General features: G+C 36.2%; 1 protein-coding gene across 2 annotated transcripts in view; it reads left to right on the top strand.

The window, feature by feature from the left end:
• Positions 1 to 27,729, top strand: part of RPS6KA6 (ribosomal protein S6 kinase A6) — a 90,753-nt gene that overhangs the window by 26,929 nt on the left and 36,095 nt on the right. For both annotated transcript variants that reach the window (XM_027839888.1, XM_027839896.1), the window contains exons 3-15: positions 8,055 to 8,136; positions 8,903 to 8,983; positions 10,082 to 10,161; positions 12,691 to 12,797; positions 13,106 to 13,143; positions 15,644 to 15,786; positions 18,250 to 18,320; positions 18,584 to 18,672; positions 22,795 to 22,859; positions 25,194 to 25,296; positions 25,998 to 26,122; positions 26,654 to 26,779; positions 27,366 to 27,455. In XM_027839888.1, the coding sequence (XP_027695689.1) occupies positions 8,055 to 8,136; positions 8,903 to 8,983; positions 10,082 to 10,161; positions 12,691 to 12,797; positions 13,106 to 13,143; positions 15,644 to 15,786; positions 18,250 to 18,320; positions 18,584 to 18,672; positions 22,795 to 22,859; positions 25,194 to 25,296; positions 25,998 to 26,122; positions 26,654 to 26,779; positions 27,366 to 27,455 (1,200 nt within the window). The remainder of the gene's footprint in view (positions 1 to 8,054; positions 8,137 to 8,902; positions 8,984 to 10,081; positions 10,162 to 12,690; positions 12,798 to 13,105; positions 13,144 to 15,643; positions 15,787 to 18,249; positions 18,321 to 18,583; positions 18,673 to 22,794; positions 22,860 to 25,193; positions 25,297 to 25,997; positions 26,123 to 26,653; positions 26,780 to 27,365; positions 27,456 to 27,729) is intronic.

Raw genomic sequence — 27,729 nt, 5'->3', positions numbered from 1 at the left:
GTCACCCAGGCACTCTCACTTTCAATCTGATGCCAAGTCCTGTTAATTTTACCTTTGTAACATCCTTTGCATATATCCCCTTCTCTCTTCTGACACTGTCCCCACCTTGGTGTGGATTCTTATCACCTCATGCTTGTACTATTGCAGTAGTTTGCTGGTGGGTCCATCTGCCTCAGATCTCTCTCCATACCAGTCCCTGCCACACTCATCACTCAAATTGATCTTCCTGAAGGGCACATCTGACTATGTCTTCTCCCTCCACCTGCCTCCCATTCAGTAAATACCAGTGGCTACCTCTCACCTCCAGGATCAAATACAAAATCTTCTGTTCATCCTTCAAAGCTCTTCAAACCTGGGACCTATGTACCTTTCTTTGCAGTCTTCTTACAACTTGCCTGCCTTTACCTACTCTGCAATCCAGTGACTCTGTCCTCCTGGCTATTCTTCAAATACAACACTCCATCTTCTGACTCTGGGCATTTTCTCACACTAACTCTCCCCTTCATGTGCAGTAATACTCCTCCTTCCTCATTTCCATCTGGCTTCCTTCGCTTCATTTTGAGATAAAATCCCAACTTCTATGCCAAGCCTTTCCTGCCTGGCCTCCGTTGATTATCGTTGACTTATCCTTTTTTTTTTTTTTTTTGGTGAGGCAGTTGAGGTTAAGTGACTTGCCCAGGATCACACAGCTAGTAAGTATCAAGTGTCTGAGGCCGTATTTGAACTCAGGTCCTCCTGACTCCAGAGCTGGTGCTCTATCCACTGCACCACCTAGCTGCCCCATCGCCAATTCATCTTGTATGTATCTTGTTTATAAATAATATTGTCTCCATCATAGAATGTGAACTCCTTGAGAGTAGAGACTGCCTTTTGCTTTTCTTTATATCCTCAGCATTTGTTAGAGTGTCTGACACATTGTAAAAGCCTAATAAATATTTGTTGGCTGATTTAAGGACTATCTGGAAGAAGAGAATCAAAAAGCAATAATGTTGAACAAATGATTACGATGTAAGCAAAAGCTACTGACTCCAAAAAAATCTGAAGAAAAAAAATAAGGATCATATGTCTCCTAGAAGAACATGATGTCAAAATGTGGGAAGGCATTCAAGAAAACTGCCCAGAAATTCTGAACATAGAAAACAAAGGTACCAGTCAAAAGAATCCACAGATTACCTGTAGGGAAAAAAATAAGTTATACTTTAAACTCCAAGACACATAGTGATTAAATTGAACAGTTCCAATGATAAACAACAAATTCTGCAGGTAGCCAGGAGAATGACCTTCAAATCTGAAGGAAAGAAAATCTTAATAATACAGGATTATTCTGTACCCACTAGACACTGTAGAAAGCAATAAAATAATATATTCCAAAAAGCAAAAGAGCTCAAAATGCAATCCAGAATGACATTCTGCAAACCTAAGCCTAATCAACAATCTTAAAAGATAGATATTCAACAAAAAAAAGCATTTGAAGTATTCAATCAAAAACAACCAGATTTGAGTAGACCATTCAACTTGTAAACACTCTGAAACAATAGAAACACAAGAATGGTAAATAAGTATAATGACCAATGAATATATAAAGAAATAAATTATCTCATCTCTAGAATTATTGTTTTTTAAGAGAAAGAGTATGACTAATCTATAGGGTTAAAAAAAAAGTACACAAGGGCAAAAAGAAAAAAGCAGAATTTAGAGGAATGGAAGTGAAGGTGAAGAAACAGAAAAGAAGCACTATTAACTTAACCTCACCTTCCCTGTAGGTGTATCAGTGTATTTTCTGGGACAGTGCTGAATGGGAGGGTACATAAATGGGGATTGTTGTTGTTTGTCCTTCATTCTCAAAGAGGACCATGACATCAGGAAGGTGATGCCATGACATGCAAGTGAATTGGATTCAAGGGAAGGAGGGCTGTGCAGAGTCACCAGCCTCACTTTCTCCTCCGGAGATGTGGATCAAGATGACTGGAGATCAGGGCACCATAAATAGGGAAAAGGGTAGGTGAAGGACAAAAGGGAATGTCATATGCCCTTATCAAATCCCTGGGTGGATAATCAAGGAAAGATAGCTTCTGTAGTCATTTAGCACGAAGAGAGGCTGCAGGAGAATGGTAGATGTATCAGAAGGGAGGAATTGAAACTGAGGGAACAAAGGTGAATGCTTCAGCCTAGTAAGGGGCAAGGGGCCCCACTGAAGAGTGCCCCCATAGGGTAAGAGTAATATATGTTACGACCTTATGTTAGTTTTAATGTGGGAGGAGTTGGTACACAGAGAGACCACTTGTTCTGTGAGTGCTGTGCCTCCTTGGACAGTATCTTGCCTCAGGAGAGAGAAAATTAGAGCTTCTTAGGTCAAGAAGTACCCAGAAAGGTGGGAGGCATGTACCCCAGAGATGAGATCACATGGCAGATGGGAAGGAGACTGATCATGGAGAAAGCAGGGTCAGGGGATTTGAATTAGACGGCACCTTTTGAGACATGGAAATTTTTACCACGGGCTATTGATTTTATCCTCATGAATTGATGCTTCTAAGAGTGAATCACAACAGAAAAAAGGGACAAAGGTCTACAAAGGCAGTAACGTAGAAATTGGTTAGAAGAGGAAGCTCAGGAATTAAAATAAGAGACTAGAACAAAATTTTCATTGCATCAGAGGGATCAAAAAAAGCAGAGTAGACTAGCTAAAGATCACTCAAATAATGAAATTCGGTAACCCTGCATTCAAAGTAACCAAAAGCATAACTTCTCTAGGAAAGAACTCCTTCTTTGTTAAGAACTGTTGGGACAATTGTCAGGTCTCTCCGTACTCTGATCCATTGTTCATTCAGCTCTTATTGATCTTCATAAAGGGCAAGTCTGACTATATCACCACCCCCATTCAATAAACTCCAGTGATTCGCTGTTACTTTGGTAAGTGCTGGGGTTACAAAGAAAAATGAAAACATTTCTCACCCTTAAGGAGCTCAGAATCTTATGGGGAGATGACATACAAAGAACTATGAACAAATGATAGATACAGGATAAATTGGAGATAATCTCAGGGGGAGGGCACCAGTATTAAGGCTTTTTGGAGAAGGTGGGATTTTATCTGGAGTTTGAAGCCAAGGAAGCCAGGAGAATTTTATATTTGATCCTTGAGACAGTAGAGAGCCACTTGAATTTGTTAAACGGAGTGATATGGTCAGCCCTACACTTTAGGAAGATCAGTTTGAAAGTTGAGTGTAGGATGAACTGGAGTGGGGAGTGACTTGAAGCAGGGAGACTAACCAGCAGGCTATTGCATTAGTCCAGGCCTGAGGTGATATGGTCTGCACCAAGGTGGTGGCAGTGTCAGAGGAGAAAGGGGGGCATATATGAAAGATGTTCAAAGATAAAATTAACAGGACTTTTCAATAGATTAGATATGGGAGGTGAGAGAGAATGGGGAGTCAAGGATGATACCTAGCTTATGAATCTAGGTGACTGGGAGGATGGTGATACCCTGGAAAGTAATAGGGAAGTTTGGGAAGAGGAGAAGGTTTGAGAGGAAAGAAAATGAGTCCAGTATTGTGCAAGTCAAATCTAAGATGTCTACTGGACATCCATTTAAATATGGCTAATAGGCAGTTTGGGATTCAAAACGAGAGGTAAGGAGAGTGGTTAGGGCTAGATGAATAGATCTGAGACATCTGCTGAGAGATTATAATTGAAAATCATATAGTAAAGTAAAATAGCTAGAGGGAGAAGAGATGAGGGCCCAGGGCAGGACCTTGGGAAACTCCCACAGTTAGTGGACATGATGTGGATGAAGATCCAGCAAAGAAGACAGAGGAGAGGTCAGTAATAGAGAAATCTAGAGACAGAGGGTGAGCAACACTGTCTGTCAAAGGCTACAGAGAGGTCAAGAGGAATGAAGATTGAGAAAATGTCAGAGGTAGATGTGGCAAGTAAGATCGTTAGTACCTTTGGAGAGCATCATTTCATTTAAATGAGAAAGTTGGAAACCACATTGAGACGGGACTTCTCAGGGAAGCCTTTTAAAATTTTGTTTCAAGACCAAAACATGGAATCATGGTTCTAATACAGTTTATCAGTATTCTAGGCGAAAAGGATATCTGGTTCTGTGTGTTTCAGCAGAAGTGATGTATAGAGTACACTTCTTAGCCTGAATTATAGGCATAGATATGCTACTTTTGTAAATATAAAGCTTTTAACTGGAGGATTTTAAAATGAACTTTCAAAAAGATTAAAACCTTATGCTGTATAAGCACTTTGGTTCACAAATGATTGTTATGAAAAACATTATTTAAATGTGTCCTGCAGTTGGCCCTTTGTATCCTCACCTCTCCCTTCCTTCCCCACAAGGTGATTATATTAAAAACATTGCCACCACTTCTACCCTCAAGAGTCTTACTTGGAAGTTGCGAGTTTCATAGGAACAACTGAAGATTTTATGCTTATGTTTTTAAGTATTTGAAGGTTTTTGTATCAATAGTAGACCAGTACTTCTTTCATGACACATGGAGAATCCTATTTTAATTTTTTAAAAAAGGAAATTTAATTTAGCATTCCATTATATAGAACTGAACTTGTGAATTGCTACCTTTCAAGATTTGGAATCTTCTTCAGGCAAGAATGGGTTTTCTAGCTGTCTTAGAGGCATTACTGTATGTGAGGGAGGAAGAAAGTCTACACATACAAAAGAGAGCAGATTTAACAGGATAGGCCCTAGGAATACTTGTTAGGTCCATCTGATGCCTGCTTCATTTCTGTTGCTGTCTTGGAAGTTGGACTGTTATGGAGGTGCTTTCATTTTTGCCTCCTGGATATGTCATGTGTATATGTCAGTATGAGAATATGCTTGGTTATCAGTATTTCCTCATTTGTGTAGGCATTGTGTAGGTGTGACTTGTTATATGCTGAACCTAAGCAGAAATCTGGCCAAAGCTGTGAATCAGATCAGTGTAGGAGCGATTCCAAGAAACTTTGGGTTGCTGAGTCTTGATTTAGGTTTTGCTTCAAATGCTCCATTGTGAAAATGTTACAAATGGGATTTTAGGGCATATAACAAAGGCTTGAGGTTTTAGCCCTTTCTCCAGCTGCTTTAATCAAAAGCAACAGAAGTGAGTAATAGAGGCTTTGATTCTTCCCTTGAGTGTTGGATTTGCCTTTAGTGGACTGTACTAAATACAACTTTAATATTGTTGATAGGACTTATTGGCTTGGTATGGGTTGTAATCCAACAACCCAAGTCACCTATACCCATTGTTAAAAATGCCCTTTAATCTTTCTGCCTTGGTTATTTTTCAAACATTATATCCTGTATTTACCCAAAACACTAATTCTCTTTAAATCATAGCCAATGTCTTTCATTCTATTTAAACTGTATTCCTTTTTTAGTGAAAATTTTGGTATATTTTTCTAATTCCTTGTAACAATAATTTTTAACATTAATTTTTAAAAATTTTGATTTCCAAATTTTCTCCCTCTCTCCCCTCCTCTCTCCTTGAGAAGGCAAGCAATTGTATATAGGTTCCACATGTTCAGTCATGCAAAACATGTTTCCATATTACCCATGTTATGAAAAAAAAAACAGACCCAAAAACCCAAGAAAAATAAAGAAATTTTTAAAAAGTATGCTTCGATCTACGTTCAGACTCCATCAGTTCTTTCTGTGGAGGTGGATAGTATTTTTTTATCATGAGTCCTTTGGAATTGTCTTGGATCATTGTGTCGCTCAGAATAACCAAGTCATTCACAGTTGATCATCGTACAAGTGTTGCTGTTACTGTGTACAGTGTTCTCCTGGTTCTGCTCACTTCACTTTGCATCAGTTCATGTAAGTCTTTCCAGGTTTTTCTGAAACCACCACCTCATCATTTCTTAATGGCACAATAGTATTCTATCACAATCATATACCACAACTTGCTCAGCCATTCCCCAGTTGATGGGCATCCCCTCAATTTCCAATCCTTTGCCACCACAAAAAGAGCTGCTATAAATATTTTTGTATATGTGGGACCTTTTCATTTTTCTTTTATTTCTTTGGGATATAGACCTAGTAGTGGTATTGCTGGATCAAAAGGTATGTACAGTCTCATAGTCCTTTGGACAAAGTTCCACATTGTTTTCCAAGATGGTTGTATTAGTTCACAACTACACCAACAGTATATTAATGTCCCAATTTTTCTGCATCCCCTTCATTTTTTGTCATTTTCCTTTTCTGTCATATTAGCCAATCTGATAGGTGCAGGGTAGTACCTCAGAGTTGTTTTAATTTGCATTTGTCTAATCAGTAGTGATTTAGAACATTTTTATGTGACTATAAATAGCTTTGATTTCTTCTATATCTTTTGAGCATTTATCAATTGGGAAATGACTTGTATTCTTATAAATTTGACTCAGTTCTCTGTATACTTGAGAAACGAGGTCTTTATCAGAAAATGTGTTGTAAAAGTTTTTTCCCAATTTTCTGCTTTCCTTCTAATCTTGGTTGCTAAACTGGGTTCCTAATGGACAAATGCAAGAGCTTATATGAAACGTAGGACTCATCTTTAAGGATGAGAACTTGAAACCATACAGTTTCTTCTTCCACTTGTAGCTGATCTTGGGGAACAGGATAATAATATTCATAGGATCATAGATATAAGGTTGGAAGGGATCTCAAAGGACATTTTTTTTCCCAATTCCCTCATTTTACAACTGTGGAAGCTGAGGCCCAGGGAGGTTCAGTGATTTGTCCAAGATCACATAGATAACATTTGTCGATTTATCAAGTGCCTGGTCTGTGGTTGTCATCTGAACTCCAAAGCCAGTGTTCTTTGCGGTGAATCGTCTTGCTCACATAAGCCCATATGTAAGACCTGAATTAATAATGCCAGGCCTTAAGAATAACAAACAAATAATTCTGTTAGTCCATCAATGAGCTCTATTAATAGTTACACTTCACATGTAATAATAAGAAAATAAGAAGTAACAGCATGCTTTAAGGTTTCCCTCCTTTATGTGAGCATTTGAGTCTCCTAACAACCCTTTGAGGTGGGCTCTTCTGGATTTAGCCTCCTCCTCTTTTTTTTTTCTTTTTCCCTGAGGCAATCAGGGTTAAGTGACTTGCCCAGGGTCACACAGCTAGTGAGTGTTATGTGTCTGAGGCCGGATTTGAACTCAGGTCCTCCTGACTCCAGGACCAGTACTCCATCCACTACGCCACCTAGCTGCCCCTTCCTCCTCTTTTTAAAGGTGAGCAAACCTGAGGCTCAGAGGTGTCACCCTTGACTCCCCCCTCTCTCTCTTTCATCCCTCATCCAATCCTCACCAGTGGAATAAGTGCCATCAGTTTTCTCTTACCTCCAGGAACAAATACCAAATCCTCTGTTTGGCATCCTAAGCTCTTCACAACCTGGCCCCCTCCTGCCTTTCCAGTCTTCTTATGCCTTCGTCCCTCTAGGTGTTCTGTGATCCAGTGACACTGGCCTCCTGGCTGTTCTTTGCACAAGACATTCCATCCATTTTCCAGGCCTTTTCAGAGGTTGTCCCTGATGCCTGGAAGGCCTTCCCTCCTCATCTCTCCCTCCTGTCTTCCCTGGCTTCCTTCAAGTCCCAGCTCAAATTCTCCCTTCTGCAATCCCAGCTTTCCTGATCCCCCTTTAATGTGAGTGCCTTCCCTCTGCTGATTATTGCCACTTTATCCTGCCTAGAGCTTGTTTGTACATGGATGTTTGCATATTGTCTCCCCTGTTAGACTGTGAGTTCCTTGACAGCAGGGCCTAGTCTGTCTTTTGCCTTTCTTTGGATTTTCAGCTGCTAGCACAGTAAAGGACAGTGCTTGGCACATAGTCGGCCCTTAATAAATGCTTGCTGACTGACTGCCACAGTACTCTGCATGTTGGCAAGGTTTAGTAACTCCTTGGGGAATTAATGAAGAATATGAAATATTTATGTAGCTGAAGAACTTAATGTAACTTAGGAGAGGAGCACATATCTTTAAAATTGGAAATCTGTAAATGTGTGTGTGTTTATAGTAATATTAACTTGAATAAAATGTTCTTTTTCTCCTCTCCCTTCCCTCCCCCCAGGTTTTTCTCGTAAGAAAGATCATTGGTCCGGATGCTGGGCAGCTTTATGCAATGAAAGTATTGAAAAAAGCATCTTTAAAAGGTAGAACATTTATCAAAGTATGACTTGAAAAAGATCCTTTTCAAACTTGTTTTCTAGTGCTTATATTGCATATAGTTGTATCTTTTAACAACTGTATCATGCTTTCCCAGCAAATCATATAAAATGCATATTTGCCAATATTTATCTGAAGCGTTCCTTTAGTGTGTATGTTTCTCTTGTTGGGAATTTTCAGCCGGCAAAATATCATGTCCTTACCATTTTATTATTTGGAATTTGAGGAGCAATGCAGTGTGAGGGAGCATTGGATGAGTAGATAGACAACTGGGGTTCAAGTGTGGACTCTTGTAAATAAATAGCTGTGTGTGTTTTTTTCGACTTTAATTGAACTGTACATTGGTAAGTGTAGATTTCAGCTGTATGTAGATGAGAAAAATTTATAGGGATGAGAACTGGCCCCGTGGCTTCATCTGTACAGGGAACTCCTTTGCGAGAGGATTCCCTCTTCCAGTATTGGCAGGTCAGCACGTTCACTGCATCTCGTACACCTAGAGAGTTGCGAGGGCACTTCAGAGTTCACTGACTTGCCCAAGGTCACAAAGTCAACATGTGTAGGAGATAGAAATTGAACCCACGTTGTCCTATCTTTGAGGCCAACTCTATATATGAGGCCACCCTGCTTCTCTGTACAAATGTATCCTGAATGTTTAAGCAAAGGAAATTATTTTCTTTTAAAATTTATTAGTATTTGATGTCTTTTTTTGTTAAACTCATGTCAAGTAATACTGTTACTATCTTTTCTTTTCAGTTCGAGATAGAGTTCGTACAAAGATGGAGAGGGATATATTAGTAGAAGTAAATCATCCATTTATTGTCAAATTGCACTACGGTAGGTATTGCCTATTTTTCACCCTTTTCTGATCTGCACTGTTCTTCTCATCTCCTCTAATTAGTGAAGGTCGAATATAATTCTAACTCATTGAAATACTCTAATTGCCAACTATGATTAGATAGTGTGTCACCATTTTCTTGAGAATAAAGAAAAATATTATGTTTATAGCATTGCCATTTTGTGAGATGAATTACTGCTTTAGTAGACAGGAATTCTAAAATAGAGTACAAATATGTTAAGTGCTGACTACGTGCAAGGCATTGTACTGGGTGCTTGAAACACAAAGCTGAAAAATGGCTGTCCCTGCCCTCAAGGAGCTTGCATTCTATTTGCCATGTACACAGCTAAATATAATACAGGGGAATGTGTGATGAGAGCAAAATAGAAACGGAGAGCCTGGCAAGATTTCTCCATTAGTCTCAAAGCAGCCTAAAAATATTTATTCTTGCTTCAGATGCCATGGTACTTAAAAAGGTTGTTCCAGTTTTATATGTCAGTAGTACATCAAGTCAGTGATAGCCCAGTGACGGACATAAGCAGTGCTTAATGAGTTGTTAAGTTGAATTTATAATGAAAGATGTGAGTAATGTTAATACCTTGACATAACCCCATCCCCTTCCACTTCATCTCCAACCTGATTTTATTCTCTTCAGTGTTCCTTTGAGAAATTATATATTTGTGTTAACATTCATTTACAAATTTAGTCAAATGATATGAAGTCAGCCTTAAGAAGAGTCACTAAATTCTTGATCTCTCACTGTATGATTCCCTGGTGGAAATGTGTGTACAAGCGGAGTTAGTGTTTCCAAGCTCCCTGCCTCTTAGTCTCAGGGCTGAGGTTGGGCAGTAAAGCATGCATCTTTATAAAGGAAGAGAGTCCTATTCATGAACGCCTCACTTTCTGAGAAAAGGAAGGTAGTTCTTGTCAAAGTTGGACCTAACTCCATGTTTGAAATGTTAGCTGATGGTATTCCTTTAATGTGGACCATGTCATTGAACATGAGTACTTTCTCTTATAAACAAATTTGTAAACAGTAGTAAGATATTTAATCTTTTAAGATTTTCATCTTTACTAAGTTTCTAATTTTTGATTAGCCTTTCAGACTGAAGGGAAGCTGTATTTAATATTGGATTTTCTCAGGGGAGGAGATGTTTTTACAAGATTATCCAAAGAGGTAAGCATCTACTTATGACTTTATGCTGTAGGTCCTTTAAGTTGAAAATGGAAAGACATCTAGTTCTCCTGCGAACAACATTCTTATTCTAGGAAATTTTAGTCTAAATGATTTTGCAAGTCTCAGTGTATTTTACTTATGGCACATGTGTGTTAATGGTGCCTTGCATCTGACTTTCTTAGAGAACATTTTTATGATTTATGTGAGATGTATTTCAGTTCTAGGCTGTCAAGCAACGTAAATATCTGAACAAAGTCGGTTGGGATGAGGTTAGGACTACGGATGTGCAAGCTACTCAAGGGCCCTTGGAATTAACATTTATGAACAAGTAGGAGTAGTCTCAGGTCTTGCCTCCACATTTCTGAGTAGGTGAATGTGGATGCACCATTGTTGTTTCTTTTGATTTAGGAACTTCTGAGACAAGAGGAAGCAAATAGAGAGCGAGGATTAAGGGCATTCTTTAGCTGGCCAGGGTCTCACCTGTATACCTTCCTACCTCAGGAAAATTCAGTGGACTCTTAGCATATTCAGTCAAATCCATTGTATAGCAAATTCTGTCAAGGATCCCATATTTATAAACCATATTGTACTATGTAAATATTAGCTATTAAAATAAACAATAATTAGTAGTAGTATTTGGCACTTCTTTACTTACCTACCAAAAAGACCTTGGTAGAATGTGGTCTTTAAGAAATTCTTTCTGGTAGTCCTTCTCAGTTTTCTTCTAAACCAGAGGTTCTTAATTTGGGGTCCATGTATTGATTTTTAAAATAGTTTGGTAAGTGTTATTTCATTAGAATGTTCCAAAAATCTTACTGTGGTTTTAAGCGTTAAAGCCTGAAACTGCAGTAAGACTTTGGGGGCATCTTGTATGATGGTTTTCTTTGTGAGGCTCTGTATTTTGTTTTATGCATTTAAACATATGACTCTGAGAAAGGGTCCCTAGCCTTCATCAGCCTGATTGCCCAGGGTGGATAAGCAACACACACAAAAGGTAAAGAAGCCCTGTTCTAAACTCTCTAGGTATAGATTCTCCAAAGTATAAAGTATCTAAATCTCTGCTTCTTATAGGATCTAACATGATAAAGTCAGTAAAATTTGAATAATGCTCACCTTAGAGTATTAGATAATTAATAGCTAGCACTTTTAATACTGTTCTCATAAAAATCAGTAACCAAGCCATTCATCTATTTGGCAGGAGGAAAATGGGATCTGTAGCCTCTGGGTTTGTTTAGTTTCTAAATTATAGGGATCTTAGCTCTATGGTATAAACAGAATCTGTTTGTGGTTAGTTCTTTTATAGCAATGCCACACTTTTGTATAAAAAGCATAATTTTTTTAAAGGCAGTAAAGATGGCTAATTGTTTCTATCTTGTAGAAAAGGTAAGTTTCATAATATTCTTGGTGACTGTTGTCTTATAGATGATATTGTTATATAATATTATGATATGTATTTCTTGGTCTGTCATTTTTTTAAATAAAGCAGCCACTGGCACCCTCATTCCCCCCAAAAAACAAAACAAAACAAAAAAAACCCATGAACAAACCTGATCTCTCCTTAGTCAAGAAAGTCTACCACAAAGAGAGGTGGCAAGTGGTATTGGTGAACACAGAGTAGTAGAGACAGATCTTAGAGTACAGGAGCAGAGCTGTGGTCATAGCACCTTTGTGACTAGTTTCTGAGAGATTAAAGTATTCTCTAAGTAAGGTAATAAGCACGTGAAAATAGGCAGCTTCTTTAAGCTCCAAATCATGCTTTATTGACGGCAGTGCCAAGGAGCCTAGGCCAACTTGGTGTGCAAGGGCACGGTAGGTGACAGGGACTCTGAAGTTCATGATCTACTGATCTTTAACAAACTTTTGTATTCTTGAGACTGCCACTCAAAAGAAATAAGTCATTTAAATACTCTTAATATATTCAAGCAGCATTACCTGAATAACCAAGAAGTAAGTGACAATAATGTACTTAGGTTTTCACAGAGAGGTAATGTGGTACAGATGACCCTGGGCAAGTCAGTTCACTTGAGCTTCCACAGGCAACTTTGTAAGTTGCAGAGCAGTTACTCATCTGCATTGGTAGGAGTTTCTTCAGGAGGAGTTCTCAGCTCCAGTGAAATTGTAAGCCCAGTAAAAACAATGGTTTTCTCTACAGATTATTAAAATTCAAAGAGAAAGACAGCACAGCAACATCAGCTGTGCAGCAAAGCCCCTAGTCTTAACAACTCCTGAGGGCACCTCATGATTATGTCATCTTATAGTCATTCAGCTTCGTGATACCAGCTAAGACAGGGAGAGAAGGTTCAGTTCAGAAAATGCAGAGCCGGTTTTTAAACATTTTCTTAAAACAAGCTCATAGAAAATAAGATTTAGTTGTGTAAAGGAGTGGACTTCAGTTTTCCAGAAAATTTCTCTCTGAGCTAACTCCTTCCCTAATGTTACAGCTGTTTGATTTTGAAGAATAAACTTTTAAAATGTGATTTTAGCCACCAAAGCAGAGATCAGAAGGTAAATCTCTCCAGTTCTTATTAGGTTATGTTTACAGAGGAAGATGTGAAATTCTACCTCGCAGAACTTGCCCTTGCTTTGGATCATCTGCACAGCCTGGGGATTGTGTACCGGGACCTGAAGCCAGAAAAGTAAAGTAACCTGTGGGCCCTGGGAAAAGTCACTGTTCTCTAAAAGTTCAAATTCAGCGTCCTTCTGCATTCTCTATTATGTATTTTACTTAATTTTATGAAAAACAGTAAAAAAATATAAAGTGGAAATTTTATTTCTTCAGTAATCCATTGATTCTAATTGTGCTAGTCACTTTTGTACATTGCCAATTTATCAACTTGACTATTGGAGATTGACTTTTCTTAAGTTTGTGATAATTTTAATAAAAGTTTTATGCATACATATTTTACTATTATATACATTGGTGAATGTGACTTTTAATTTTCAGCATTTTGCTTGATGAAGCAGGACATATCAAGTTAACAGGTGCGTAAATTCTCAGTACAGTTAATCTTCCTATGCTATATATTTTACTTATTTCAATAACTAATTTATCTAGGTTTATTTCCCTTTCCCTATTTCTTGATTTTGATTTATATGTTACCTGTTTAATTAACTCATTTAAATGTTAGGTAAGCTAACTCTCTATTTGTCCTAACTGTAGTAGGTATTGGTAGGGTTAGGGGGAAGGATGAAATGTACAGAGTAGATACTGTCCTATTGAGACATATCTGTATAATTCGTCACCTGGGAAGGATTGCTAGTGTTTTAAAATCTATTGGACCCTAAATCATGTTTTGAGTAAGATATACATAATTTTACTTATCAAAATTATTTTTTTAAAAAATTAAGTCTTTGATGGTCTTTGCAGAAATTTTTGAAATCTATGCAGTTTAAAGGTAAGTTTCCACAGAATCACCAGTATTATAATACACTACTCTGAGATAGCAGTCTGGGCTAATACCATCCATACTGAGGTTCAAAGTCACTTTAGTGAGACCTTTTGATTCATAACCTCAGTCTCTTTTTGGTGAGTGTCTCTAGAGAGAGCATATAGGGAATGGCATGATCTGAGGGAGGATAAAAAGGAAACAGTACAAGGTGAGGCTGTGTAGTGTTATAGGTATAGGATACAATCTGTATTTGAAAGTAACTTAACACTGTGCAAAGTTAATGCTTTTCCTTTTGGGTTGGAGGATAGGGGACAGGTTTCATTAAAGTTTCTCTATACTGCCTTAGGGTTATTTGAGTAAATAAATGGTGCCAAGTAGCATCTTCCTATAGTCTTATGATATATTAATTGATCTCCCTACCTGAATGAAGTTTCTACCTTTTCCAACCCATCCATCAACTGCCAGAGGGATTTTATTAACCACATCATCACTACCACCACCACCCCTCAGACACATTCAGTTAACTCTAATGGCTCCTTGTTACCTCCAGGATCAAATGGAAACTCCTCTGTTTGGCTCTTCCAGTTCTTCATGATCTGGTCCCTCCTACATTTCCAGCCTTACTGCCCATACTTTCCCCTATGAGGTCCAACCAAACCAGCCTCGATAGTCATCCTCACACATGATGCTCTGTCTCCTGTCTCTGTATATGTTCCTGGTGCCTGGAACACTCTCCTTTTTTACCTGTGTCTCCTGGAGTCCCAGATTTTCTTTAAGGATTTAGGGTAAAAATACATACACATAAGAAAATAGTTGTATCTTTAAACCTTTCTCTAAGGTTCTTGGCAGATTAACCAGTGTTAAATCATGATTTTCATTAAAAAGCATAAAATTAATTATATCCCGAATATGTATATGAAAAGAAAAGCATTTTAAAAGGAACTAGTGAAAATGTCATAGTCAACTATAGTTTTAAAGAAATAGTACAGGAAAAAATGATGGTTCATTTATAGAACTTTTTATCATAGAAAATATTTTCCTCTACCATGAGCAATTTAGAAAAGACATATACTTAATAATTCATTTGCTCCTATAGCTAACTCTTGATATTGTCTTTGTTGTTTTTGTGTTTATTTTTTTTTAATTTATTGCTTAAAAAAATTAGTGTCAAAAACATCGATTTTATCAGGATTAGGTAGTATGAGCAGAAGACCTTCTCCGGCATGAGAATATAAGAGTGAGGCTTTTAGGACAAACCTTCAGAAAGTTTGTAAAGGAAGTAACAGCATTCTTTTCTCTTTACTTCCACACCTCTTTCCCTCTTGCTCTGCCCCTTCCCCTCCCTTAAGAAAAAAATAATAGCCAATGTTCTTTACAAGACTTTGGAGGTATATTTTTAGACCAAATGAAGGTAATGGGAAAATTAAAGCTATGTTTACAGTTTGTAAATAGGTAGTATGATAATTAAAGCTTCTTAGAACAACAAAACATAAGTAGTTCACTATAAAGATGAATACACAAATGATATTGAGGATATAATTAATAATTATTTAATGAAAGTGAAGTCGGTAAATCCTTATAAAATATTCTAAGATATCAAGTCCTTCTCTAGAGTGAAGCATGCTAAAGCAAATTTTGCTTATTCCCTTCCTCCCTCTCAATGCCACCCTCCCCCACCCCCAAAGGAAACATTGAAATGGCTACCTCCATTTTGGTCGGAGGTAGCAAAACTTAGATCAATATGATAGGCTTCCAAATATGTAGTTTGTGGTGTTCTTATTTTTTAAAAAGTTATAGTTGTGAGTGGAAAACTAAGAAGCATATATTTTGAGCACTTTGGGGTTTAAATGTATACTTTTCAAAACTGTTTTAAAGGTATGTAGTTTATGTATAAATTGATAAGATTGAATTTCATAATGTTAGTGTAACTAAATCTAGACTTTTCCTGTAATGCCCTCACAGTACCTTGCTTTTAAGAGCAGTTCTGTGTATGACCATACACAGCTTTAACTCCATACCATGTTGTCCATATACAGGAGATTTCTACATTCTAGAGGTCTTCAAGTGTATTTTTTATAACACTATTATTTTAGATTTTGGACTCAGCAAAGAATCTGTAGACCAAGAAAAGAAGGCCTACTCATTTTGTGGTACAGTAGAATACATGGCTCCTGAAGTAGTGAACAGGCGAGGCCATACCCAGAGTGCTGATTGGTGGTCGTTTGGCGTGTTAATGGTAAGTTCTGTGTTCAGTCCCTCAAAAAACATTTATTTTGTGGCATTACGTTTCTGAGTCAAGATCATAGAAAATGAAAAACTGTTTTTTTTTCACATTTTCTATTTAAATACTTTGTTACCTTGTGGAGAGTGGGAATGAAGGAAAGTTTTGACAATTTAGAGTTATCAAAAAGCACAACTGGTACAGTGTTAAGTTTTGCCAAAAAGAAAATTACATTCCTTTTTGTTCTAACCTTGTCTTTATCTTGCTAGATAAAGTTGTAAATACTGGCAGTTATTATGTAGACTTTAAGGTCCTGCTCTAGAAAGGATCTGTCAGATTCTATATTACAAGAAACTAAAGTATTTAATGATTGTATAGTATATTGTTGTACTTCTAATTGCTACCACAGGTTTTAGCAGACATATATTTAGTGTATACACACACACACACACACACACACACACACACACACGAATATTTCTGTGACCTGTGAATGTCTTACCTCCCCAGCATGTTTATAATTTCCTTTAGGACAGAGATTGCCTTCCTTTCACTTAGTATCCCCCATAGTCACAAGTAGTGTAATAAATACATACTGATTGATTTGATATATAATTCAGTATAAAATATGTGACAGTAAAGTTTTTTTAATGAAAACACTTTACATCAGAGGTATTTTGCCATTAAACTTCTAATTATTCATTTAACAGCACATCATCATTTCTGTGCTATTAGAAATATTTTAATTTTAATTTTTTGGGGGGGTTAGGCAATGGGGTTAAGTGACTTGCCCAGGATCACACAGCTAGCAAGTGTTATGTGTCTGAGGCCGAATTTGAACTCAGGTCCTCCTGACTCCAGGGCCAGTGCTCTATCCACTGCGCCACCTAGCTGCTCCCAATTTTAATTTTTTAATTTAATTTTAAGCACCTACTGTACACCTAGTACTGATAGGCATGTATGACATTATTACCGACCTCCCTTTACCCATAGTATACTTGGAAAGACATACATATATATGTATACATATATGCATGTAAACACATACACACATGAAACACTGAGAACAATGAAATGCAAAACTGGTTAGTGCTCATCATAAATGCAATAAGATTCAGAGAAGGCTAAGATCAGTATGACTTAGAGAAATAGGAGAAGACTTTGAGAGGAGGTGAAACTTGAGTGAACCCTTTTGAAATCTGGATAGAATTTGGAGAGGTGGAGAATATTACTATGAGGAAGAATAGCATTAGGGAAGATATTAGTGGGAGTGAGCACAGCTTGGGGGTGAGGAGCAGGAAGGAAGATCAGACTGGCTCAGAAAGTGGGTATTGGGGCCTGTGGGAAATGAGGTTGAGTTGGTAAGGTAGGATCAAGTTCTAGAGGGCTTTGAAAACCAAGCCAGAAGAATTTGACCTGGATATTATAGGTAGAGGAGCTATCAAAGGTTCTTAAGCAGGTGAGATATGCAATAAAATCTTTCTTTTTAGAAAGGTTAATCTTACAGCATTATGTAAAATGGATTAATTGATGAGAAGAGTAGAGGCAGAGAAACCATCTAGGAGGCTGTTGGAATAATCTAGGAATGAATTTATGGCAGTAGTAACCAAAGATGTGTTGTTCTGAGTAATACAGAAGAGGAGCATAAGTGAGAGAAGTGGCCATGTTTGAGATTTAGAATTAGGAATCCTCTTTATAGAAGACTAGAAACCATGAGAATGAAGGAGTTCACCAAATCTAGAGAGAGAAAACATAGGATTGAGGCCAAAGCCATTTTTAAAAATGACTTATGTTGAGAGCTAAATAGGACTAATTGAAATTTTAAAATATTTGCATATGTATTAAAAAAGAAAAACCTTTTTAATGAATTGTGGTGCTAGATAATGTTGAGTCTATTCCGTTTTGTCTCTTTATCTTCATTTTTTCTAAATATTATTTTAGAAAATTTATTTCCTTAATACCATGATGTGTGATTACCTTACATCTTTTGTCTTAATATTTTATTGTGTTGGTTCTAAATTTTGCTCAATGCATTTGTTTTTGTTTTTGTTTTTTTTTTTTTTTTTACTAAACAGGAATAAAATATTCCCCTATCTGGTATCTTTGGATGGGGGTGGGCACAAGGTCTCTTAAATCTATCTTGAATGTCTATAAATTTTGTATTTAGATAATCATTTTCCTTTAATCATTAAATTCTTTGAAGTAATTCAGTTTTGTTTTGGAAGAAAAATAATGTATCTCTGAGGATTTACAGGTTTCTTTGGACCTTCCAAAGGTAGAATTGGAATATTTAGTTGGTTTAACTTGCCACAGTTGACTTATACATTAAGAAGCTAGAAACACCAGTTATTATGTGGTTTCAAGAAAGTCAGACAAATCTACTTTCTTGATCCTAGTTTGGCCCATGATCATACTTTAAAAAAAAGTGTTGTACATCCTAAATCATACTTAATGGACTTCTGGTATTTTTTGTTTTAGTTTGAAATGCTCACTGGTACTCTGCCTTTTCAAGGTAAAGACAGAAATGAGACCATGAATATGATATTGAAGTAAGTGTAACTCTTCAGTTTATCTTTTGTATACCATTCCTCCCCCATCCTACCCCACACCAAACAACTCTAAGCCCTTGCTTTTAGAAATTTATGATAGTTAAGATGGAAGTAAAATAATATTTTTAAGTATAAACTGTTTTCTTTCTATTACTATAATAAAATACCTGCCAGTGTGAAAAGTACTCAGTAATTCTATTGTATGGTAAGTTTTAAAGTGCAGATTGTTGTTAAATTACATTTCCTAAAATTTTATTTTCCAGAGCAAAACTTGGAATGCCTCAGTTTCTTAGCCCTGAAGCACAAAGTCTTCTAAGGATGTTATTCAAAAGAAATCCTTCAAATAGATTAGGTATTCTTATGTTTCATGGTTTTTGTAGCAAAGTGTACTGCATATTTTTCTAGGTGAATGATATTTTTCAGTTTTCTGATTTATTTGAATTTAATGGCATTCACTAACACTTTGAATTCTAGATTTTACTATTGAAAAAATAATTGTTGAAATTTCTGAAATGCTAGATGGATATTCTGGCTTAATCAAATGTCTTGGCTAGTAAGAGATTACCATATATACATCAATCATCCGTTTTTAAAAGAAGTCATAGGTTCCTAGGGAAGGGACCTTATAAATCATCTAGAAGTTCGTTTTCTTCCCAATATAAGAATCTTCTCTGTAATGTCCTTGACAAATGGTGATCCAGCCATTCCTTAAACACTCTCAGTGCCAGCAAATGCTATTGTTAGAAAGCTCTGTTGGACAGCTGTTCAGTCAAAAGAACTTTTCCTTCACCCAGTAATTTCTACCCATTGGATCTCAGAGTAGCATACAACAATTATATTCTCTCTTCCACGTGACAACTCTTGGGACATTTGAAGACAGCAGTTATGTACCCCCTTTCCTTCTCTGTGCTTAACAGCTCTAGTTCCTTCAGTTATTCTTTATATAACAGTTTCCGTACTGAGTGTCCTCCTCTGTACACATTGTAATTCTTTAAGTGGGACGCCCTGAACCAAACACAGTGCTATAAATGTGTTCCAACTAACACATCCTAGAGTAAAATGGTTTCTCTTGATCTCTGGAACTAAGATGACATTCGTTTACAGATAGCTGGGATGATCTTATTGAACTTGTCTCTAACTAAAATTCTCAGTTCTCTTTTACATGTCTCCTCTGATTTCTGAACCACTGCCAGGGATACTAGAAGACAGACTATAGAACTGGAGAAGGACCAATGTTGGTCCCTAGTTTCAAAAAAGGAAAGAGTATGAAAACTTCAGTCCAATAAACTTGCTTTTGATTCCCAGGAAAACTCTATGTTATCAAAGAGCTAATGAACATCTAGAAAAGGCAATAGTAATCACAAAGAGCTGGCATGGCTTCATTAAGAGTGGGTAAAGCTAAACTTGCTTCATTTACTTTTTTGACAAGATCCTTAGACTGGTAAGTATGAAAAATGCTATAGATACCATTGATCTTTTTAGAAAAGATTTTAGATTTTAGAAAAGCAGCTAAGTCTCTCATATACACTTTGTGTTTGTGTATCTAATGCCTAGCACAGTGCTAACCACATGCCTGTTGACCGATTCAATTTTTGTGGGCAATATTAGGAGATATGAGCTAGTCGGTAGTGTAAGTAGGTGAATTTTAATTGGTTAAATGAAAGAAATCAAAGAGTAGTCATTAATAGATGGATATCTAGTTGGAAAAAAGTCTCCAGTTGAATGCCCCAGGGATCTGTCCTTGGCCCTGTGTTGGTTAACGTTTTTATCAGTGACTAAGATAGTGGAATTGATGGCGTCCTTATCAAATTTGCAAATGGCATAAATCCTAGGGGGACAGCTAACTCTTTAAATGCCTTAGTCTGAAACAATCTCAACAGGCCAAAAAATTCAACTGAATTTAAGGTTAAATTGAATAGAGATAAATGTAAAGTCTTACACAAAATTCTGTTGTAAGCCCAAAGGAAACCCGAACATTTCATAGGATGTTTGGTCATCCTGCATTATAATACTAATGAAAAGTATCTACAAAAATGTCACCATGAAAATAATTACAGCCTGTGTACCAAGATGGTTGCTAAGGATGAAATGGAAGAAAAATTCAATGAATGACTTGAAAAAAACACTCCAGAATAAATCAGCATGCACTCTAATACTTAAGGACTTCCATACTAAGGTGGGGAAAAAGGTGAGAAGGGGGCAAATAAAAAAGGAAGTATGACTCAGGAAGAAGGAATAGGGAAAGACAAAGACTGATAGATTATATTCTTCAAGAGAACAATTGGTAGGTGCTAGATAGGTTGAGAACCAAATAACACCATAAGAGATTGAAATTGATTTTGTTTTTACAGAAAGGAAAATACTTGTTATTGATTAGGCATTATCCCTGAGCCTAGATATGTGTCTTGTCCCTGAGCCAAGGATATGTGTCAGTCAGACCATTGACTTGTCAAAAGTAAGATCAAAGTCACTTAAAAAATAGCAAAGGATATAATGCACAACTGAAACAGATGAGCCCTGGTCAAGCCCTTGAAAATTAAAAATAGGAAATCAGAAACAGAAATGAAATCGATACTGACTATAATAATTTCAGCCAGTATGGTTGAATTACAGGATTATGGTAGGTCTACTTGGCAGTTGGTGATATGGGACTACAGCTCAGGAAAGAGCCTGGGTCTGGATATGTAGTTCTGGGAGTCATCAGCAGAGAGATGGTAATTCTCTCCTTGGGAACTTATGTAGACACCAAGTGAAAGATTGTCAAGAGAAAACAGAAGAGGGCTCAGGATAGTTTTATAGAACACTCACAGTCAGTGCATATAGCATGGATTATGAATTAACAGATGAGACCAAGGAGTGTTAAAATTAATAGGATGAGAAATGAAAGAGAACAGTCTCAAAAACCCAGAAAGAAGAGTATCGTGGAGGAGAGGATAGTCAAAAAATGGTAGGTGCTTCAGAGAGGTCTAGAAGAGAAGAAGCCATTTAGAAGAGGCCTTTAGACATTTGACATTTCAGAGGTCATTGGTAATTGGAGAAATTTAAGTCAAAGTATAGACCCTTGTAGCAGTCCATTTAGAGTCCTTTTAGCTTCGGATCAATCCATTAAACAGCCTTTTTTGGGTGCTCCTTTTCAAGCTGATAGAAAATCATATAATCAAATGATCCACATTTCTCTAGCCTGTCTGAAGACTGAGGTTTTTCATGTCTTGCTGAAATCATCATATACTAGTCTTTGTCATTTCCCTGATCTACCAATTTCAATCTTTCAGAAAGGAAATATGAACTAGTATTACATGTATTCTTAGCTATGTTTGGTATGACTAGTATTCTTAGCTCATACTAACTACTGATGACTTTTTTCTTTTAAAGTGCTCAGAAACACTTTCTCTGTAGCTGTTCTCTTTTATAGCTCATCTGGACAGAAGTCATCTCTTCTCTGAATTTTTATGTTACTGATTTTCAGAGACCCAGGGTATAATGCCGTGTGTACCCTTCTTTTATTATGAGCTTAAAATGGCATGATCATTTTTTCTTAAGATTCCTACCACTTCTACCTTTCCAGCTAGTTTTTCCTTGTTGGTTAGAGTTAAATCCAGAATAGCCATTAACTTTCAATCCTTTTGCATGGTGAAATTGTCAATACAACAAAACAAGTGAAAAAAAAGTCTCAGTTCTCTTTTTAGTAGAATCAGATTTCCAAGAGCTGTCTACACTATACCTTGCCTCTCTGCCAGGACTCATATTAACAAATGTTATCCATATCCTCCATCCAACCAGGCAGTCTGTAGTAGTCACCTCCATAACAAACAAGCATCATTTATTTTATCTTTCTTTCACTCAAATACTGTCTACTAATTTCTACCCTTAAGTTTGTTTATTTCCATATAGGTGTCTACCTTCTCAACTTACAATTCTGCTCTCTTTTCTCTTCTGTTGATGTTTCTTTTGAACAAGGTCTACCTTTCCATTTCTGCATTCTAGTCATTGTTCCCATATCCATTAGATCAACAAGTATTTATTCAGCGCCTGTTATGTGCTAGGCACTAGTGATAAAAACACAAAGAATAATGATCTCTACATGTAAGGAGTTCATATATATATATGAAATTATATTTAAAATTTAGGTTGATTTTTAAAGTTTCCTTACTCTGTACATTGGCTGTGAGTATTCACTTAGAACAAATAAAATATATTTAATGCCAAATCTACACTAAAGATAATTTAAGCCTTTTACTGATTTAAAAGGTACTTCAGTATCTTCAGCAGTGCCACTGGAAAATGATTGTGAATATCCATTAACATTGTACCACAGAAATGTAGAATTTCTAAGTGATAGACTGCCAGATAAAAGTATATACACCATAGCTGCCTACAAATGAGAGATTTAAGATTTACCTACAGAATAGATCCTTGAAATGGAGTAATAAGAACAAGAAAGTCATACCAATAAAAAATATTTCCATTTTTAAAGGAGCTGGTTCCGATGGAGTTGAAGAAATCAAAAGACATCTTTTCTTTTCGACTGTTGACTGGAATGTAAGTTACAGTGCAATGTAATTTGAATTAATAAGTACCTTTCTTAGCTCTTGTTAGAGGATAATTTTGTAGTATATGAACAAAATAGATTGGAAGAAAATAATTCTATGTGGGCATTGCCAAGTAATAAATTCAAACTCTGTTTAAATTCCAGTGTGACATTTTAACTTACGGGTACATGATAAAATGACTTTTGACTTGAATATTTACTAGTTCAGTTTTATTTGGCTCGGTAGGGCAGCAGATCCATTGTTAGTAGACTTTGAGCAAATCTTTTGGGCTAAATTTTGTTTTCCATCCATAGCAACATCTAGTGTAGTGTAGTGGAGAGGATTGAAGTTAAGTTTAGAATCAGGGACTTGGGCTCCAATCCCAGCCCTGCTCTTTACTAACTTTGTTGTATGACTTTGGGTAAGGTATTTAGGCTGTCTGTGCCTCCGTTCTTTTATACAAATTGTATAAAATTAATACAAAATTGTATTAAGCTGATCCCTTCCAGTTTGAGAATTTCTGCCCTGCTCTAAATCTCTTAAAGATTTTGACCCTGTTCCTGTAAATGGTCACTGGGGGAAAGAGTGAGGTGGAAAGCACTTTGTAAAGAAAAGTACTGTAATGGAATTGCATGATGCTGTTTAAATCTAGTCTATCATTTGTTACTTATTAGATTAAGTAGAAGAGGGACGACGATGAAAAAGTAATTTGAGTTTTTAATAAAATATTACATTTAGAAAAGTTAAGGGCCTCAAATGTGCAATCTTCAGTTAGAAAATCTAATTTCATTGTTTTTGTCTCTCAACTCTTTATTTTCACTTTCTGTGTATGTAGTCCTCCACTAAAGTGCTACTCCGATGCCTCATCGTGGTGTGGAGGTGACGCTGGGTTCTTGAAGGCTCTGCCAGTGGAGCATGAGCTCTGGCAGGTTCTACCAAGTTTGACAAGCTTCAATTTATAGGCCCGGCAATGGACTTTGTCTGTTGTCTGAGAACCATCATAGCTAAGTTCAGAAAGGCTTATTATCAGGGCATTGGTCACAGCAATTCAAAGACTGTCCACATAGGCATGAAGGAGTTGTGGTCTGCATATGTGGAGGGGGCTCTCCTTCCAGTGAAACCACAGACCCTTGATGAACTGAAATGTGTGTGTAATATCTAATCACTGCAGCATTTAGGCATTTTGCATAATTTTGTGCTGGAATGGCCTGTTTGTCAAACTCTGAAGAATTTTTTGGTGAGCTCTCTAGGATGGGGATACAAACGAGAAACTACCTGCCCCCTTGGTTTAATTACATCTGCCTTGCAGGGCAAGTACCAAAATGCAGTGCCTCTACTTATGCCTGTAGAGGCAAAAAAAATGTAACATAGTTTAAAAGTCTTTAGTACAATATCTTAAAGGACTGCAGGATATAAATGGTATTCCGTGAAAATTTCACTTTCAATTTTTGTTCCTGTCTGTATTTCTCTGTCTCCTTCCCTTTCCTCTTTCCCTTAACTAGTTATAATAGAGAACAGAAAGTATTATTTTTTTTTATTTAAAAGCTTTATATACTCTCTAATTTTCCAAGAAAATGAGTAAGATGTTTATTTCTCTCTAAAAGTTGCTTTATACTTAACTGATCTATGATTTTGTTCTACAGGCCAGTGGTTCTTCAGTAGAAAAAAATGTTTCCTACCCTGCCTTCAGGCTATTTTATGTCTTTCACTGAAAAATAAACTTTATCCAGTTGTACTGTTGGACAAGGTTAAATTTGAGATTTCTTTAATGTGCCTCACCTAAAAACAAAACAGCCTGTTCTCATTTATATTTGCTAGGTCACAAAAATTGCCAGAAAATATTTGAGATTTTAAGTGTGTTTCAAGTTTTCAGGCATCACATAGTATAAATGAATTTCATATTATAGAAATGCTACTTGTATGATAGCCTTTGATTTCAGAATCCTTGAATTTTGTTAGTTATTCCTGCATGACCATATGGTTATGTGTTGTCATCACTAGGGAGTTAAACCAGTTTTTAATAAAATTTGAAATTGAATATTCTCATCTCTTGCAAATGCTGCCTTTAGCATCTCCATCCTCATTGTGTTCCTTGGCCTACTCATTGAGTTCAGTACATCATTTACCAAGTTTGATGAACTTATTTTATTAGCAGATATTTGAAGTCTATTGAAATTTATCTGGTAAATCTAACCTGCAGTGTTCCATTTGTACTTCTTAATATGTTGTCATTTTGTGTGACTTGTTAAGGTTAAGCTATGACTATTAGCTTCTTTAACTTGAAAAATAGAATAATTTGTCCATGTTAATAAGTTTTTGCATTACCCTATACTGCTTCTTTTAGAAATTATATAGAAGAGAAATTCAACCCCCATTCAAACCTGCTTCTGGAAAGCCAGAAGATACTTTTTGTTTTGATCCTGAATTTACTGCAAAAACACCCAAAGGTAATACACATTTATATGGATTAAGTTAGGTCTAGTTAATAAACTAATTAATAAACCAGTCTTTCACTGCCCGGATAAAAGTTAAAAGGATACAAAGTTTGACTGTGAAATAATTATGTTTAATGGATTGTTTCGTGTTAAATCATATGTACACATGCCTGGGTTTTGTATACAGCATGTACAAGCTTCTTGGAAGAATCAGAGGATTACAGTGGTAGGAGTTAATTCCCAGTTGTTTAGAACCAGACCAGTGATTGCCTTGCTCAAACCGTTGCTCCATCATTGCTGTGGGATAGTATAGTGTTTCCCAAAAAAGGACTCAGAAGCCTATTAGCGAATCACTTTAGACCGAAGTCTTTAGGAACTAGAGTCAAGAGGAATCTTTAAATATGAGATATTTAGAAGAGAAAGGAGCAAGGGTTGGGGAGAAGGCTAAGACTGGTCATGAAATGTAAATATATATTTTTTAATCTTGTTGTAGAATTTCTTTAGTCTTTTCGTTGTTTTGGTGGGGGAGTTTGAAAGAGAGGAAATAATACCTAGAAGGTATTATTTATGACTTATATTTTTTTAATGGAATACATTTTGTTTTTATAGCAGAGTTGTATATTTTATCAAGATTTACCTTCAGCCAAAAAGAGTATAATTGTGTGCTGTGAAAATTTTTAATTTTTTGTGAAATTTTTGTGTTTGAAAACTAGATTCTCCTGGAGTTCCACCCAGTGCTAATGCGCATCAGCTTTTCAAAGGATTTAGCTTTGTTGCAACTACTGCCATAGAAGATCAGAAAATTTCTCCCCTCACAAATATATTGCCAATAGTACAGGTAAATCATATCTAATTGTTTTTCCAGTTATAGGATTAGTCATTTCCTTGGGAGAAAAAAGAGTTTAAGTTTTAAAGCATGTCAATGGCCAGCCTATATTATAGATACCATTTATAATAGTGGTTTATTTTATTTTTTCAACTTTACATTGAGGAAAATGGCAAGAAATGGTCAGACTTTAAAAATTAAAAAATATTTTAAAAAAAAAAGGCAATATGACCCATGCAGTGTGGTGATTTGTTTACTTTTGGCCTTGAAACATAGTTAGGGATTTATAAGTTTGTTGATTGGTCTTGTTTAAAGAATCTAGAGTATCTGTAATTTAAATTTGGTTCATCATTTGTTTAAGTTGTTTATATTGCGAACATATGCTTTCCTCAAACTCAGTTTTTTGCATGATTTTTAAGGTTTCTGTTAAACACTGAGTTAGGAAATAAACACAGAAAATTGTGGGAGGTCAAGTTTCCATTCTCCTTGATGGACAGATAGGTTTTTAATGCATTATCAATTTTCCCCCTTATTTTTTCAAAGCAATTACATGGAAACAGTGCACAATTTAATGATGTGTATGAACCAAAGGAGGATATTGGTGTCGGCTCCTATTCTGTTTGCAAGCGATGTATACACACAGCTACCAACATGGAATTTGCAGTGAAGGTATTGTCTCTAAATTTCTTTCTTCTGTATTTTAAGTTGGAATGATTTGCTTTAGTTATGTTCTCACTGGGGCAGGGTGGTTGGGAGGGAAGAAAAAATAAAGGAGAGGAATCTGAGTTTACATCTCATTTCTGAATAGGTTCTACCAAAAATTTCTTTTGAAGAATAGTGAATTTCATATTTTTCATTCTTGCTTTTAAAACATGTAGTACTTTCAAAAAGTAATATATTGTGATGAGAAAAGTAATCCTGGCAACTACTCAATAATTGTTTGGATCAGCATTTAAAGTAGTTTTAAGTAAATAGGAAATTATGTGTCAAAACATATCTTCTAATTTACTGTTTGTATCAAGGGTACTGTTATACCCTTATTTTTAAAAGAAATGGGATAAGATAAAAGGAAAATTTATTTTTTGTTCAAATGGAGACAAATAGTGTGATTACTCTTATTTTTGAGGTATTTCTAGGATACAAAATATGCCTACATCCCTATAATTTGAAAAGTTTTCAAGATACCTTTTGATGCTTTTATGATAAAATAAAAAATTTTTAATTTACCTGAGCTTCTCCCCATCATATTTCTCAGATCATTGACAAAAGTAAGAGAGACCCTTCAGAAGAAATTGAGATTTTGATGCGTTATGGACAGCACCCCAACATTATCACTTTAAAGGATGTAGGTATTAATTTTTTAAAAATCTGATGAATGTTAAGCAATCTGGTGAATCTGATGAATGCGTAATGAATTATTTTATGGTAGATCATATATAAATAGACCTGACTTTTGCACACAGCATGTACAAGCTTCTTGGAAAAATCTGAGGATTATAGTGAAATAAGCCAGTTCACAGTTGTTTGAATCCTGATCAGTATCTTTGCCCTGTTCAAACTGTTGCTACACATCATTGGTGTAGACTAGTATTGAGTTTCCCGAAATAGGGCTCACAAAC

This window comes from Vombatus ursinus, unplaced genomic scaffold (assembly GCF_900497805.2).
Source record: "Vombatus ursinus unplaced genomic scaffold, bare-nosed wombat genome assembly UNPS02004691.1, whole genome shotgun sequence".
Taxonomy (NCBI): domain Eukaryota; kingdom Metazoa; phylum Chordata; class Mammalia; order Diprotodontia; family Vombatidae; genus Vombatus; species Vombatus ursinus.
Note: the sequence above shows the minus strand (reverse complement) of the source record. Positions and strands in the feature narration are given on the sequence as shown.